Genomic DNA, 17,840 nt, shown 5'->3' with positions numbered 1-17,840 from the left:
TTTTATTTTTTTTGAAAATTTGCATGTCCATTGTTGAAATGATTATTTATTTTATAGATTAAATACTGAATTCAATTATTGAGTATCCAGAGCTAGACTACGGTTGGGCGAGCTGGGCCTCAGCCCCAGGCACAGCATTTTAAGGGGGCACTCAACCAGTTATGTATTTTAAAATTGCTTCATTTTTTATTTAACTACAGTCGGACCTCTGTCGAACTTCTTTGAAGTGAATTTATTTGAATTCCTCTTCATAATTACATTTAACATGGTTTTGTACAACGAAGAAAATTTGCACATTGCGAAGGATTACCAGACACTTAACTTTGAAGCATTGTTCCCACCTCTGGCTTTTAGGCGATTGGAAAGTGCGAATTAAGGGATAAAGGGATTACTGTTCCACAATGTTAGTGATATCCATAAAGCTTATGCAGCCATCTGTCCCACATACTGAGAATTCATGCTAGTCAGTATGCTTTCTTTTTTTTTTTCTTTCTTTTTTTTTTTTTTTTTTATGTGAACTCCAAACACGAGAGGTATTAGAACCTATAGTACTTAGTACTGTGCTTGGGTTGGAGGTTAGAAGATGAAAGAAAATATTTGTTGACATTGGACTTGAACTTCTGTAGATTAGAATTTTCAGGAAATACTTATGAAGGAAGGGTGTTCCAGAAAACAGCAGTTGAATGAATAAATGAGGAAGATGAAAAGTTGGTTCTGTGGGTTTGAAGTTGGACAGTAAATGGATGTTGACTGGTGGCGGCACGTGTTCGGACTGTTTTGAAAGAGAGAGCGGGAATTATAGAAGCCAAGTCAGAAGAACAGTGCCCATAGAAGTATCTGTAGAAGAGGCATGCAGCAGAAACAGTACCTCTATGAGAAAGCGAGTGGAGAGACTGTTAGAGATGAATCATTAATCAACCTAACTGCCCTCTTCTGAATGGAATCAAGAAGCCTGAGAGAGGTTTTGGGGGCACCACCCCAGATGTGGGAACAATATTCCATGGCAGGGCGGATTTGCGATTTATACAGAGTGAGCAGCTGTTTGGTAGAAAAGTAACGCCGAGAGCGAAAGAGAAAACCAAGTTTTTTAGATGCAGAGGAAGCAATATTTGTAATGTGCTTGTGCCAAGAGAGATTAGAAGTCAGGGTAATCCCCAAAAGAGATATATCATTTTGCCTAGAAATCGGAGTGTCACTAAAGATAAGCATAGGAGCAGAAGAATCATTTTTGCGGGATATAAGACAAGACTGAGTTTTAGAAGGGTTGAAATCAACTAAGTTGTCTTTGCCCCACTGGAGAATTACCTGAAGATCAGAATTTAAGGAATTGGTAGCAGATTTTCGAGAAGTTGAAGCTGATTGAGCCGGACAAGGTTTCTCAAAATAGAAAGTGGAATACAATGTGCTATCATCGGCAAAACTATGGATAGGATTTCCAGTCAATGGAAGAAGGTCATTAATATACAAGAGGAAAAGAGTGGGGGAAAGAACTGAACCTTGGGGGACACCGGCATTAGTGGAGAAGTTAGAAGACAGAAAGTCATCTACCATGACCCTCAGTGAGCGATCAGAGAGAAAACTGGATAACCAATTACTAAAAACAGTTGGCAAATCATAAGATGGAAGCTTGTTTAGAAGACCTTTATGCCAAACACGATCAAAAGCCTTTGAGATGTCAAGAGCAACTACTTGTGTTTCACCGAACGTTTCCATTGAATTAGTCCATAAATGAGTAACATAAGCCAGAATATCACCAGTGGATCGACACTGATGGAATCCATACTGGCGATCGTTGATCAGACGGAAGGTTTCTAGGTAGTTTAAGAGTTGGTGGTTAATTGATTTCTCCATTACTTTAGAAAGAGTAGAAGTAATTGCAACGGGACGATAATTGGATGGGAGGGATTTGTCACCCTTTTTAGGAACTGGCTAGATATGAGCAAATTTCCAAGCAGAAGGAAAAACACCTTTGGAATAAGAAAGTGAAAAAAGGTGGCATAGAAAAGGAGTAAGTTCAGGAGCACAGGTTTTGAGAACAAGCGGAAAAATACCATCAGGACCTGGAGCTTCCTTAGCATCAAGATTCATCAAAATCCTTCTGATATCCTTTTGACGGAAGACCACAAGAGGCATTGAGTGGAGCGTGTTGGGAATGGTGGGAGGTGTTTTACCAAGATCATTAATACATGAGCTGGAAGAAAAATGGAATGCTAGCAGGTCAGCTTTATCCTTGGCTGAAGTAACAACAGAACCATCTGGTTTGGACAGAATTGGGAGTAGAGATGGGCAAAAGTTGCGGCCAATAGCTTTGGCAAGAGACCAGAATGCTCGGCTATCATTAGGGCAAGAAGCAAGTTTTTGTACTCTTTAGCCTGTTCAAACTCTAGTTTGGACTGATTAATAACTGCTTTACAATTGTTGCGAGCTTTGGTGTAGGCAGAAAATGAAACTGAAGAATTAGAAACAATCCAATTACAATATGCAACATTCATCTCTTGAACAGCCTTAGCACATTTATTGGAAAACCAAGGTTTAGATAAAGGACGAGATTTTAAAGTGGAGTGTGGGATAAAGGATTCCATTCCTGCAAGAATAATTTCACTGACACGATCTGAGCAAATGTTGACATCAGAAGTTTTGAAACAGTAATCCGACCAAGGAAAAGAAGAAAAGAAATCTTTTCTTCTTTTCCTTGGTCGGATTACTGGAATTACAAGAATGCAAAACCAAACAACACGAGGTTGGGAATAGCCATGAGATAAAGGTTCCATTGGAGAAGAGACAATCACCAAATTGTGATCTGAAGTGCCTAATGGACCTCTCACTTTGACCGTGTACTTAGAAAGGTTGTTTGTGAGAAAAAGATCAAGCGTATTGGCTGTATGATTAGGATTGTCCGGTATTCTTGTAGGTAAATGAACAATTTGTGCTAGGTCATTAGTAATTGCAAAAGCCTCAGCATCTCGACCTGCTGGGTCGGTGTGACTAGAAAACGGAAGCCAGCTGGAGTTGTGAACATTAAAATCACCAAGGAAAATTACCTCACCCCCACTGTTAGGAAAGTTGGACTGGAGAAAGTCAAGTTGCAAAGAGAGGAAGTCAAAGAGCTCCAAGTGATTAGTGGAGTTGGGAGAACGGTAGAGACAACAGATGAATTTGACACAATGACATAGAGAGATTTTAAGCCAGAGAAGATCAAAGAGAGGAGATTCCAAATTGCCAAGTCTCTGACAGGGAATATCAGAACGGACATATGCACAAGTACCACCTTTGAGGCGAAAGGAATCATACAGCGAATAATTTGGGCATCTGAGATGAGCAGTAGTTGAATCAACCGATAATGGGAGGTTTAGATCTTTTCACAGATAAGCTTTCTCTATTAGTTTGACAATTCATGGTGTATTCAATAGTAAGAAAAAGTGGGTGGGACATGCTGTATGGAGTAATGAAATTTTTGGATATGGCATACACGTGGTAAGAATATACCCAGATCCTTGACATAACGTGGCCTCGACAATGCTCCCCGCATACACACTACTTGGACTCCCTCCAGTCATTATCTGGCAGAGTAGAGGTAGCAAGATTATACACTAGCTGATCTGGAAGCCTCCTAGAGAGTTACCAATAGGTTCGGTCCAGTGTACTAACTAGCGGCTGGCCTGCGAACACTATTTTAGAGCTGTACCCTTGAAATGTAAAGAATATTAGATCTCGCCACGATGTTCATCATAACCTCAAAAGTCATCAATCATACTGCATGATGGAAGAGATAGGGAAGGGTTGACCGGAACTTAGCTCTAGAGACTAAACATGGGTTCCACCACTTCAAGCCTCCAATAAGCAAAGTGGTGGTATTTCACCGGTTGATGAGAGTCATCTACCACCTAGTACTGCCTGTTAACACAGAGGGGTGGCGTTCCTCCATGTGGTGTGGGTGCCACACCTCGACCCCTGCTTACGTTGGTTCACACCTGGGTGGTCACCCACAAGTACATGGTGGGTGGTCACCCACCATGTACTTGTGCATGGAGGTTATATCCAGGATTACTAACAGTCTCACCATCGTGAAGGTGCAAGCAGAGGATTTGGCTGTTACAGACCGTCCGGACTTCGCCGAAATTGGATCCACTTGACTTGAGTGTCACCCGAATATCAGCGTTTTAGACTCCCAAGTAGCAAGTACAGCTTGTCTGTCATATCTGAGAGAATGTCTGTGACAACCTCAAGGACCCGTAGCCACTATGGGTAGCCAGTATAAGTAGCCACTCAGAAGATTAAGGTGTATTCCTGACATGGATTGGTCAATCTGTGTTTTGTTTTCGCTTTACTCTGGAAAGCTGGCATCTGTTTTTCGAAGAAGTGAGTGATCCATGCCTTTCAGTAAGTTTCTTCTGTCTATGTTTACACGGTCCTAGTAGCTGAAGTCTGAGTAATTCCAACATTTTGGACTGTATTGAAAGAACCTTGCAAAGATATGTTGGCAGATTTTGAAACTGTGTCAAGGCCTTCACTATGAAGAAAATGTTCCAAAATATAATCGCATACAAGCAATAATTAAAAAGAAAAAAGAAAAAAAAAACTGTATACATTATATCACCAATCTCCAAAAAACCAGCGCGAGTTAAGGATGATTACTAAAGAACTTTATGTGGAAACTATTAAGATTGGTCATGCGTTTGGGCTATGATAGACAGCTTGTAGCTTGCAGATGGCAATTTCAGTTTGGAAGAATTATCCCACTTTGTGCAAACATTTTGAATCAGAAGTAATAATTTGGGATTATTAAACCGTCTTTTAAATCGAATTTCTTAGTGATTTGGCACTGAAGATTGACATCCTTCAGGAGCTCTCTTACCTTTCAGAAGCTTTACAAAGTTGCAGCATCAATATAGTAAAAGCAGATAAATTAATTATTAAAACTATGAATGTTATTGGTAATTTGAAAAATTCTGAAGAAATTTTGAAGCTAAAATTGAGAGCGTGTTGAAGTTGAAAGAATTTGAAGGAATCAAAATCGAAAGTAAGAACACATTTAAAAAATTACCTCATGTCAAGTTATTAAACTGCATTGTTTTATCCTTAAAGGATTGGTTATTAGTGCAACAGAGTAATTTTAAATTAAATAAAGAAAATAATGATATCATTGGCGAGAGGAATTGAAAGAAATTTTAAACATATGCTACCAGGAACGAAATTTGGAAGAACTTTCGTCTCCAGCAATAGGATGAAAAATGAATAAGAAATTTAAGTTTTCTAATAAAATATGAAATAAAGATTAATGGTTTTAGAGATTTTGTCAGACAGTTTATCTTTAAAATTGAGTGAAATTCCATTTTTAATTAAGTCTTGGGTAGCACAGTTGGTAAGACCTTGTCCTCCTCACACTCTGTGGAAATGACCTAAATCCGAATCCTGTCAATGATGAGAAGAATTTTTATGGGTCTTTTTCACAATGTGGCTGAGTTAGTCAATCTTAGGCAAGGGTAGCATGTTTTTTTCTCTTCTGGAACCTCAGGTTTTTCATCCAGCAAACAGAAAATTGGCCTCAGAACACATTCAATTTTTACAGACAATATATATATATATATATATATATATATATATATATATATATATACACACAGAACAACATGGCCTTAGTTGCTGATGCTCCTAAAAAACCCAAAAACTTTTCAATTAAAAAAAGTCAGAAATATCCTTGAAACCACTCCGATTAGCAGTGCTGAAGCTGAGTGAGCTTTCAGTGTAATGAATAATATTGTAACAATAAAAAGAACATCCTTGACAATTAAACAGGTTGCAGATATGGTGACCATAAATTTAATGGAAAACCATTGCTTCAATTTGTTCCAGATCATTATCAAATGTTTCCTCCATAATCATTGTTTAGCTATTGAGCAAAGCAGAAGATTGACAACAAATATTGATAAAGAAATAAATTCTATATGGTAATTTTTAGAATAAATTTTTCTTGAATATTTGTGTAATCATTTTTTTCATGTAATCTGTGTACCTTTTCTGGAATAGTTTGTTTTTTTTATATAATATTTATTTTTATATTCTAGACTGTTTTGTGATAATTTATGCTTATTTGTGCTATGTGAAATATTTTCAAGTTGTTTTTTATTTGCCGTATTAAAATTTTATCATGAAAAAAAGTGTATCCATTATATTTCCCTATTGTAAAAAAAAATAATAAAAAGTTGGCAAAATTGCAAGCCCATTGCTAAAATATTCACAGCTCACCACTGGCTGAAAGTAAAAGAAAGCTAGCATAAGAATGGCAATGTGCTTATTTATAAAAATTGAATGTCAAAACACTTGATAGCAGATTCTTAGTGAATACTGAAAGTAAAAGAAACCCAGCATAAGAATGGCAATGTACTTAATAATAATAAAACAGATTCTAAGTGAAATAGCAGACTATTATTAGACATCTGTAAGCCAAATGTACAATTTAAAGCAAAGGAATGCCTAAAATAAAAAAATGTGCAGTTCCAACAAAGGAATGCCTGAACAGCAGAATGTACAATTTAAAATAAAAGAATTTACAGCTTGAAAGCAAAGGAATGCCAAAACAAAAGAATGCCATGCTTTATAATAGACATACATTTAGTGAAATACTGAAACAGTGCCAAAGCATTCTTATTGTTGTTGTTGTTATTTGGTTTTTAGGAGCATTAGCAACTAAGGCCATATTGCTCTGGGAATATGTGGTGGTCATTCCCTCACCTTTCAGCATCCTCCGTATTTGGTGGTGATGGGCTCAAACCCCGGTCTAATCAAGAAGCATGTGCTATGCACTGCTGCTCCTTCCCACCTGGCTACGGAGGAGCGCCCAGCATTTTTATGCTTTCAGTATTTCACTAATTGTACATCTATTATAAAACATGGTGTTCTTTTTTTTTTGGTATTTCATTGGTTTAAGTTGTACATTATTTTGTTTTAAATTGTATGTTCTGTTGTTTTGGCATTCCTTTTGTTTTAAACTATACATCTAGTGTTCATAATAGTCTGTAGTTTTAGTTGTGCATTCACTAAGAGTCTGTTATTATTGTCATTTCTTTCTTCTCCTCATTAATTTTTTCCCCTCCTGTGATGGGTACTGGTACCAAGTGCTAGGGTGGTTGTTATGTCTGGTCACTATTATTGGTTGAGGAATTCTCTGACTTTGCCACAGGTGTAAAGGATTGCAGCTTTCTGTAGTTCCATGTAAGTATTCTTTGGGGGGGGCCTATTGTTGCTAGGTTCTTATGGAGGCTTTTTGGCACCATGACAGTGGCTGACATGATGATTGGAATGGTCATTACTTATTCCTTATGCCACATTTCTTTGACTTCCTGTCTAAGGGCTGTTTACTACCTGATCTATTCCTCGTAGGTTTTCTGGTGTTTGCTGGTGTTAGCCCCCGCTTTATTGATCAGGTAGGTAACCATTTTTTTCTTGTCATGAGGATTATGTTTGGTATGTTGTGTGGGATTGTCTTGTCTGTTATTATGGGGTGGTTCCAGTATAGTGTGGAAGTAGGTGCTGTTAATAGTCCTGGGGTTTGTGCTTGTAATATGGTATCCTTTCTTTGATCAAGTGGTATTTTTACACTAGTTTATGATGAATTATCCTGGTCATGTCTATGAGTGTACTCTGTCTAGGTGATCACGCTGCATCATGCAGTGTTGTGCTGGACAGTTTCTTGGGCCAGGTGGCATCAACAACATGCATCATTTGTCACTCCAGGATTTTGGCAATGTATTTTCTATAGTTCATGGTATTGATTACTTGGTATTGGATGGAGAGCATGAATCCTTCAGTCTTCGAGGAAGAGCCTCCTGCTTGTGAACCATGCATTGGAAGCCATCTTATCTATATAGTCTTGTGTTGATCATTGTAGTATCTGCTGTGGAGTGCCTTCTTCATCCAACTTTGTCTTTGTTTCTTCTGTCTGTGTGGATGGGGTTTGCGTATTGAGGTTGAGTGGTATGTGCTGTGTGTGTCTGTCTTTATTATGGCTCAGTAAATTGGCACTTTTTTTCATGGAAATAATTCCTCATATTTTTAATTGCCTTCTTCTTCTGTGTTCAGTGAGGTCTCTCAAATTCCTCTCTCCTTTCTGGGTTATGATTACTGTCTCTAATGCTGACTTCAGGTGGTGTTGGCAGCTCTTGGTCATAATTGTCCTAATCGATCTCATAATCTCTTCCAGCTCACTGTTGGTCCAATCTGTGATCCCGGAGGAGTATATTAGTACTGGAACTGCTTAGGTTTTTATAGCTCTGACCATGTTCCCACCATTCAGCTTTGCTTTTAGCAGGCTTCTCATTCTCTGATGGTAATTCTCAGTCATGTGGGCCTTGAACTCCTTGTGTTCTAACTGTTGAGACTTCATCATCCTCATATATACGTATCTCTCTCTCTCTCCCTCTGTCATGGCTTCAATCTCTCTACCAATCTTCAGCTGGTAGTTTCAGCTGACTGGATTTCCCCAATGCTGGCCATGGGTCTTGCATTTATCTTGGACAAATTGCATTTTTATGTCGGCGCCAAACTCTTTGGTGATCTGGATAGCCATTAGAATTGATTCTCAGTTGCCACATATAGTTTGATGTCATCCATGTACATCAGGTGAGAGAGAGGGTGTACCAGTTCTTCCTCCCTTCTTTTAGGGTATATCTATACTTGCTGTTATTGAGCACAGTGGACAGTGTGTTGAGTGCTAGACAGAACCACAGTGGACTCAGGGCATCTCACTGGAAGATTTCTCTTTTTGGTATCAGTCTAGTTGTAATTATAATACATTCTGATTTGCCAGCCCGATCTGTTAGTCTCTACAATTGTTTATTATACTTTTCACAATCATTAGGCCTATAACATGCTCCTCCTCTTATTTTTGTTTTCCCAGTGCTTATGTCACACCAAACTGATTTAGCATTGCACTGCCTACTCATATCTGCTGACTGCACTGCCTTAGATTTTGTGCTTCTTAACTAAGAGCATAACCTCCCCTTCTGTCCTTTCTGTATACATTTTACTCACCAAATCAAATTATGTACCCCTTATATCTGACTGATATGTCTCTTATATCTTCACAGTGTCTATATTTGGTGACTTCACATGTACTTGAAATTTATCAGTATGTAACCATTCAGTATATTCTGTTATTAATAATTGACCTTTTAGTATTTAATTTATGTATACATGGTGTTTCAAAAATGATGGTCAATAATTTAAAGGTGAAAAGTACAAACTAAAATAAGCAAAAAAGTCCTAGTGAACATCAAGCCGCAAATGAACCATTTTCAAGAAAATGCACATTTTCTGTTAAGATCTGCCACTGACTATGGGAGCACTCATTTACGGAAAAGCTGTGGATCCTTTGATAAGGCTGGTTTTATTAAACATAAGATAATACATTTTTGGTTTCAACACTACAGGATTTTACAGATATTGCATGTTACAGGATGTTACAAAAGGTGTTCAAAATGCTGTCCTTGCATCCATATGCAGCTTTGTAGTCTTCTCTGCATTGAGTTGCAAATCCTCTCAGGCATTCCTGGGTCATTTATAATTGGCTGAAAGGCTCCTTCAATCTGACGCTGCAATTCCTCAACTGTCAGAAGTGTACACCAAGCTTTTTTTAAGACCCCAGATACAAAAATCCATAGGATTTAAGTCTGGTGATCTGGAAGGCCACATTACAGGCCATTGGTGATCTAGAAGGCCACCTCTACCTATCCACCATTGACCATACCTTCTAGTTAGATACCGAGTCACAACTCAAGCAAAATGTGCCAGTGCACCGTCATGCATAAACCACATGTTCCTGGTGTTGCTGAAGTGGAACATTATCATCATGGGGGGGCGGGGGGTTCTGGAAGAACATTCTGCAGGAACTGAAGGTACAGCTCTCCTGTTAGCCAGTTTTTCAGAAAGTGTGGTCTAATTAAACAGTCTCCTAGTAGTCCTGCCCAGACATTCAACGAGAAACGTTGCTGATGTCGTGACTCTTGAATTGCATTAGGATTTTCATCGAACCAAATGTGACAGTTATGCAAATTAAAAATTCTGTCAGTGAACAAAATGTTGTTTAAAAATTGGGGGTTCAGGACACACTGTTGTTGCATCCACTGGCAGAAATTCACTCTCTGAGGGTAGTCTGTATTGCCGAGACCTTGTACATGCAGGATATGGTAGGGGTACAGTAATTGGTGATGTAAAATTTGCCACACACTGCTGTGACTCAGTACACACTCTTGCAGAGCAACCCCTCCTTGTTGAAAATCCTGGATTTTGTTCTATTCTTTCTAACACCCTTTCCTCAACATCAGGTGTTATGCTTCTGGGCCTACCTGCTCGTACTCCATGTGTGAAGCACCCATGTTCTCTAAGTCATTGATGTACCCTGATGAATGTGTGCCTGTTGGGCTGTCTTCGCCGGGGTAATGCTTCTTGGTACAAACGTGCAGCCTCGAGTGCACTGCTGTTGGCTTTACTATGCATGAAGTGCATGTCTGCATACTTTTTGTTGCTGTAACCTCTTTTCATGTTGACTATCCTTTGACAAGTACTAGTATGCATGCTATATCTCAGAGCATTGAGAGAGAGGAAAGGGAGAGAAAATGAGCATAACCTAACCTAAACAAACAAGTCAGTGGTGGATCTCAACTAGAAATGTGCAATATCTCGGAAACGATTCACTTAAAGACACATGTTTACTAGGCATTTTTTGCATATTGTACTCTGTACAGTTCACCTTTAAATTATTGACCATCACTTTTGACACACTCTGTATATAATTCATTGATATTGTTTTGGCACAAGGCATACTATGTTTTCTCCTTTTTTTGTTTAATTGACAAGCTTGCTTCTCCTTTTGCTCTTATAAGAGCTTATTGATTGCTTAACTCATTTATGTGTCAAATGTTACAGGTGGCTGATATAATGTTTAATTATTTGATCATATGTTTGATGATGAATCTGATCTCTTTTGCTATATTACATCACTTTGCATATTGAGTCATTTATTTAATTGATAATTTATTTAATCGTTCAATTGTTTCAATAAATGATTTATTACACACACACACACACACACACTGGGTTCGCTTTGCGTTAGCAACATGTAACACCTACCTATACTTCTTGAGCCACCTTTTGCCCATTAACAGCCTATACATATCTTGACGTGGATTCAAGGTGTTTCAGGGACATTGTGTCCAGTAATGCCCACACATTGTCAGGTGGATGGTCACGGCATCAAATGTCTTTTCCAGTAGGTCTCGCACATGCTCAATTGGATTGATATCAGATGAGTTGAATGGCAGTGAAAAGGTAGAGAATTCATTGTCATTTTCCTGAAACTAGTTAGTAACCTGCCTGTTTTCTCTGCATTGAGTTGCGAATCCTCTCAGGCATTCCTGGGTCATTTCTGATTTGCTGAAAGGTTCCTTCAACCCTCTTCAAACCTTTAGTGTCTTGTTGAGAGACACTAGATTTGTCTGGATACGCTGTCATCATGAAGGAGTGTACTTGATTGATGACAATGGAAAGGTAGCCATCGAGTTGTGATTAACAGTGATCAGAGCACCCAGAGCATGTTACAAAAAAACAATTCCCAAACCATTACACCAACAGTGCATCCAGATGTCAACACCTTATGTTGCTTTCTGCAAATGTGGATGTGCCCATTAGCATGATAAAGTTGGAAACAGGATTCATCAGATCAGGTGACAGAATTCTACATGTTGGTGATCCAGTGTTAGTGCTGATGTACCCCATGTAAGGCAGCTTCTTGTGTCTCACTGTGAGCATGGATAACCATAGGACTCAACTGTGATAAACTATACAAGCTAATGTCCAGTGCATAGTCCATGTGGATATTGGTCTTGCTATTCCTACATTGTACTGGTTGTTTAGCTGAGTTGTGCTGTGTTGCTGCTGTGTTATGTGAGGAGGCATATGATGCTCACCATGGCCGTTGACCACATGTGACCTATGGCTGGTTGTTCGACCACTGTTGGGTCAGCCTTGGTCGACTCATGATATTACAGAACAGAATCACTTAACCATGTTGTCTGTTGAGATTCTGGCACCTGCACACCTTTCTCTACAATCATTCCAAAGTAAGAAAGATCTTGATGCTGACCCATTCTCTCTTGCAGACACTCAAAAACTGATTGCCATATGTTAAAACTACAATCTTATATCAGTTATTCCCAACCTTGAGCCTTCACCAGTGGCACAAATCAGTGTCACAAGAGGGTGTTGAATGTAAAGCCACCTTAGTGTATATGCACTGTATAAGATGATAGAGTATTTGTTAGAATGTACATATAACCAATTAGTAGAGTACAGAGAATATCTGAGAGAAATAGCATCTGAAATGTGTAGTTAAATAAGAATGATAATATATGTAGCTGTATATTATGTTTTAAATATTGCAAAAAAATATATACAAATTACAATTGTTGCATACCTATACATATTGAGGCATTTATTTAATTGATAATTTATTTAATCATTCATTTGTTTCAATAAATGATTTAACACACACACACACACACACACACACACACACACACACACACACACACACACACACACACACACACACACACACACACACACACACACACACAGGATTGGCTTTGCATTAGCAACTGCAACTCCTGCCAAAATATTATTATTATTATTATTATTATTAATATCCATATGATGCAAGGAAGCCTGAGGCTTATGCTGCACCAGGAAAAACAAAAAAAAAAGTTCCCGAGTAACCCTGAGAGAGAGAGAGAGAGAGAGAGAGAGAGAGAGAGAGAGAGAGTCAAAAGTAGAAGGGAATCACCAGGAAAGAGAAGAATGATGATATCCAGCTCAGGACCCTGGGTGTGCCAAGCCCATACTCACCAGATGTGAGCCCCCGGGGTTAATACTTCATGAGACACCTTTTGTCCATAATGTAGAGGGTTAGCAACCTATCATGATTGACCCTTGAAAAAGTCACCTTGATTGTGGGTATGCAACAATATCTAATTTGTATATATTTTTAGTAATTTTTAGATGCTTTGTGATACATTTGTAAAGCTACTACTATCTTCACTATGTCTGTCAGTCTATCCACTTGTGATAACTTGACTCCCAGTGGATGAATTTTCATGAAATTTTATATATGGATCTTTTAGAAAGATTATTGAACCATCCCAAATTTCATTAAAATTGTACCAATTGAAATCCCAGCAATTTTTATTTCTTTTGTTCATATATATCGCACAGGCAATCGATATACCATATATTGTATCTGAAGCACTGGACATTATTTTTTGCTGTGTGCTGATTGGAGTAATGATTAGGCAATGTGGTGGATATGTAAAAATGAACTGTTCTCTGTTCACACAAAAAAGTAGTTAATTTATTTATTTTTTTGTTATAAGTTTACTGAATACATAAATCATGAATTATTACTAATTGCTTATTATATTAATCACAGCAGAAATCTTAAATGTGTTATATTTCAATTGCCTTAAAATCCAGGAAGAAATAAGAAAAGTGTATTATGAAAGCATTCGTAATAGTAATAGCATACTACAATTGTAATAGCATACTACAATTGTAATAGCATACTAATATATTAGTATGCTATTAATATATTATAATAATATATTATATAATAATATAATATATTAAATCGCAGAGCCCAAAATTCATGTGCATTTCATTTCATGAAAATTGCATTTCATGTGCTGTTGATTGTGAAGTATATTACAACACATGGAGTGAATATTATAATAAACAAGAAACAAAAATACAAAAATTATAATTAAACAAAAATATTATTATTTAATCAATTAGTAATAAACTGGTAATAAGATAATTAGTTATATTTACTTTTTGCTTCTATAAATTACAGAAGAAGAAAAATTTCACTTAATTTAAGAAATAAAAGTCTAATGCAATGCATGCATTTGTTAACTTGCTAACATATCATATACTACATATTTTATACTTATTCTGTGGTCTTATCAGTATATTTCAAATGCTCATTTCACTAAGGTATTCCTATTCTTTCAAATAATCCATCTTATTCAGCAGATTCTGTTAATGGTCTTAGCATCCAAATTATCCAGTATCTGTATATATACTGGATTCTTGCATTTATGAAAAAGAGTTATAAAAGCCTTAAGTTAGAAGGAAATGAAATATTCAGGAAAAAAATGGAATAATAAGAATTTTTTATGTAGCATGAATTCTACTCTTCTAGTATGAGATGTTCATTAACACATCCTTTACCACCTAAATATGAGAGAACCCTTTCAATATGCCATAATTTTTGGAATATTGAAAAAAAAAACAACATTCCCTAGCATTGTGAAAATTTGTGTATAATGGTTGAAAATTAAAAGTTTGGAATTCATTGCTAAAAGCAAACACTTACTTTTTGTTCTGAGCTGTAAATCAGAACAAATCTTAAAATTTTATAAGAAGTTAACATCAACACAAGCAAAGAACAAATAAAACTTTGCCAAGTCTACAAAATCCAAGCATTGCTTCAATCAGTGTGCCAGTACTGAGCACCTGTTAATTTTATGTGCCTTTACATTTATGGCATTCTTTGGTTGACCACTTTACAATGACCACTCATGTGCTTTGTAGTACAGTGCTTGGGTGCATTTTGAACTAAGATTTGCATTGTGGCATATCACTCTTGGAGCCATTTTATGCATATATGCATACTAAGATTTGCATTGTGGCATATCACTCTTGGAGCCATTTTATGCATATATGCATAAAAGCAGCAAATGTGTTAAACGTGTTTAAAATATTAGTTACAAAATGAGATTATTTACTAGCAGCACATTACAAGGTTTCAGACAGAGATGATCTTCCTCTCTTCACACTCTCTGGGAGAATCGAAGTGAACGAAAGCTTCCTCTCTTTTTTTTTTCTTTTCTTTTCTTTTTTTTTGTTGTGGAGAAGAATCTTTGAATTTCTTGGAGTATGCTGTATTGATGAGAAAAACAGCTCATTTGGCTAATTCAGCTCAACCAAGTTGTTATAGAAAAGTGATTCAATGACTTCAGCATATTTAGGTAGTCAGCATGTAAGGAATTCATCTGAATCACTGATTCAAGTTAGCATTAGAATTAGCAGTGTTAAATGATGCAAGAAAGCAAGCGTTATACAGCATCAGCAAAAAAAAAAAAAAAAAAAGAAAGAAAGGCACCTCACATTTAACCTATTAATTTCTTCCAATAGTTTGTCTAGTTTTTCCTTGAATTTATGTACGCTAACAATTTCCACAATAACAAGTGGAATTTTATTCTAGCAATCAACCACCTGCTGGCTAAAGGAAAACTTCTGTACATCTATTTTGCAACTGTCCTTCCTCAATTTGAATTTGTGCCCCCTCATGTTTCTGGTCTGAGCAAGATGAAGAATCCCATCAGCATTGAGCTTGCTCAATACGTTAAAAGCCTTTAACACCTCAATCAGATCACCTTCCAGGTGCCTAGTCTCCACACGCTGTAATTTGCAGAATTGAAGCCTTTCTTGGTAAAGGCTTCTTTACCAAGAAAGGTAAAGAACCCCTTTTCCACTCACAAATCTTGCCCTTCTCTGTACTTCTTCCAGCTGATCCACATCCTTCCTAAAATGAGGCCTCCAGATCCGTATGCAGTACTCGAGATGTGGCCTGACCATTGCCTTGTACAGGGTGACAATCACTTCCTTACCCCTAGCTAGGAAAATTTCTGTATATCATTGATAAGACACCATGAGCTACTCTTGCAGCCTGCCTGCACTGCTCAAAAAACTTCATATCTGACTGCACAATTACCCCCAGGTCCTTTTCATCCTCTACTATCCTGAGAGTAGTACCACATGTTGGTATGTTACTCTGGAGTTACTGCTATCCATATGCAGTACTTTACATTTGTCAGTGTTAAACTTCAGTTGCTACTTCTTAGCTTCGAGCCTGTCACCACCAAATATGGAGGATGCGGAAAGGTCAGGGAATGACCACTGCATATCCCAGAGCAATATGGCCTTAGTTGCTAATGCTCCTAAAAACCAAATAACAAACAAACAAGCTACTTCTCAGCCCATCTGCTCAACTTTTCTAGATCCTGTTGTAGAATAGATGTGTGGAAATTTGCCTTTAGCCAGCAGGTAGTTGATTGGTGGAACAGATTTCCTCTTTTGTTGTGGAAGTTGATAGCTTAAATAAATTTAAGGCTGAGCTGGACAGGCATTTGGAATGAATGGAGGGGTGAAATGAGGGTTTTTTTTTTTTTTTTTTTTTTTGGCTGATGCTGCACAAGCTTGCTTTCTTGCATCGTATGCCTCTACGAATGCTAATGCTTTTGCAGCAATTATTTATAGAAGCAATATTGGTTATTATGAGTAATTTTTGTTTGGACAAGTTTTCTAAAATTACTTTTTTTTTCTCTTTTTTTTTTAATTAAATGTCATATTTCATATAGTTCTTCAAATCTTTAGGGATTTCCTGGTTTGGATGGTGCCAAAGGTGAACAAGGACCACAAGGAGAAAAGGTATGTGTATATATGTATATCACATATAATAACATGTGATATACCTCAACAATTAATTTGAATAATAATATTTTTATTTTATCAAAACCGAGTAATTTTAATATATATGAAGGCAGAAATGTAAATAAGCTTATATTAGAAAATATGAATGAAAAGAAAATTTTAGAAGTAGCTCACTAAAATAACAGTAGAAATTTTGATAAAGTGATGGTTAATTTTTGGAGAGAGAGAGAGAGAGAGAAAGAAAGAATTCAAATGTAAACAAATAAAGCAGTAACTCCTTTTTTTTTTTTTTTTTTTTTTATTTGAACCAGTGGCAAACTAAATTTTCAAGAATCCTGTCTTATGATTGTCTTTAATTTGCTGTTTATATTATATTGTTGTATAGAACTATCAGTAATATTTCACAATACTTTGTTTGTAGTAATGAACTGCAACAGTAGTATGAGAGGCATTGATTTAATTGTATCTCATATTGTGATTATCTTCACACTGAGTTATCATGAAATTGCACTACCTCGAATAAGTAACGTTTCACCAGTGGAGAAGACTATTGTTACTTATTCTCGGCAGATACCACGACCCAGATGGCACCATGTGAAAAATGGTATGGGATAAAACACTGTATTATCCACATACTGTTCCTATTAGACTTAGGAAAGCAAAAAGGTGTAGGAGAGGAAGAAGAAGAAATGCTATCAAAAGAGGAAAAGGACAGTTACTCCTCACACTCGCTCACTGGATTAAACCATTCATAAATCCCCCAAATAGGCAATGCTTTCCTATTAGGGAAGACTGTTGTTGCCTATTTGCGGTAATGAGGGCCCCATCAAGGTGCCCCCTCAGACGGCACCATTTCAAGGCTTGTTGGCATATCATCGGTGGGCAGGTAGGTACCCTGGTGTTGCAATCATGTTGACCCAGTTATGAAGAATAACTCCACAATATGAGAGTTGCCAAGTGGTGTACATAGTAATAATACTATGAAAATAAACTCACAAGGGCTAATATACTATGAATTAGAAATTTACTACAGAACTATCAGTGATATTTCACAATACTTTCTTTGTAGTATGAAAGGCATTGATTTGATTGTATCTCATATTTGATTACCTTCACAACGAGTTACCATGATATTGCACTACCTCGAATAAATATTGCTTCACCAATGAGAATAAGTAACAGTGGTCTTCTCCATTGGTAATGGATTGTTAGGTGAAGTGTGGGCAGAAGGATCATGCTGTTCACAAATTCTCAAATCCTCCATGTCAGATTGTCACTTTCTTTTGTAAGCATAT

The 17,840-nt window shown here is 37.1% G+C and overlaps 1 protein-coding gene across 1 annotated transcript in view; it reads left to right on the top strand.

The window, feature by feature from the left end:
* The window catches only part of LOC150090808 (uncharacterized), a 791,939-nt gene that overhangs the window by 222,105 nt on the left and 551,994 nt on the right, over positions 1–17,840 (top strand). The window contains exon 13 of the mRNA XM_090372970.1: positions 16,489–16,542. Coding sequence (XP_090229096.1) covers positions 16,489–16,542 — 54 coding nt within the window. The remainder of the gene's footprint in view (positions 1–16,488; positions 16,543–17,840) is intronic.

The sequence above is a fragment of the Mastigoproctus giganteus genome, chromosome 1 (assembly GCF_048544385.1).
Source record: "Mastigoproctus giganteus isolate SK-2022 chromosome 1, ASM4854438v1, whole genome shotgun sequence".
Lineage (NCBI taxonomy): Eukaryota > Metazoa > Arthropoda > Arachnida > Uropygi > Thelyphonidae > Mastigoproctus > Mastigoproctus giganteus.
This window is presented reverse-complemented; position numbering and strand designations above follow the sequence as displayed.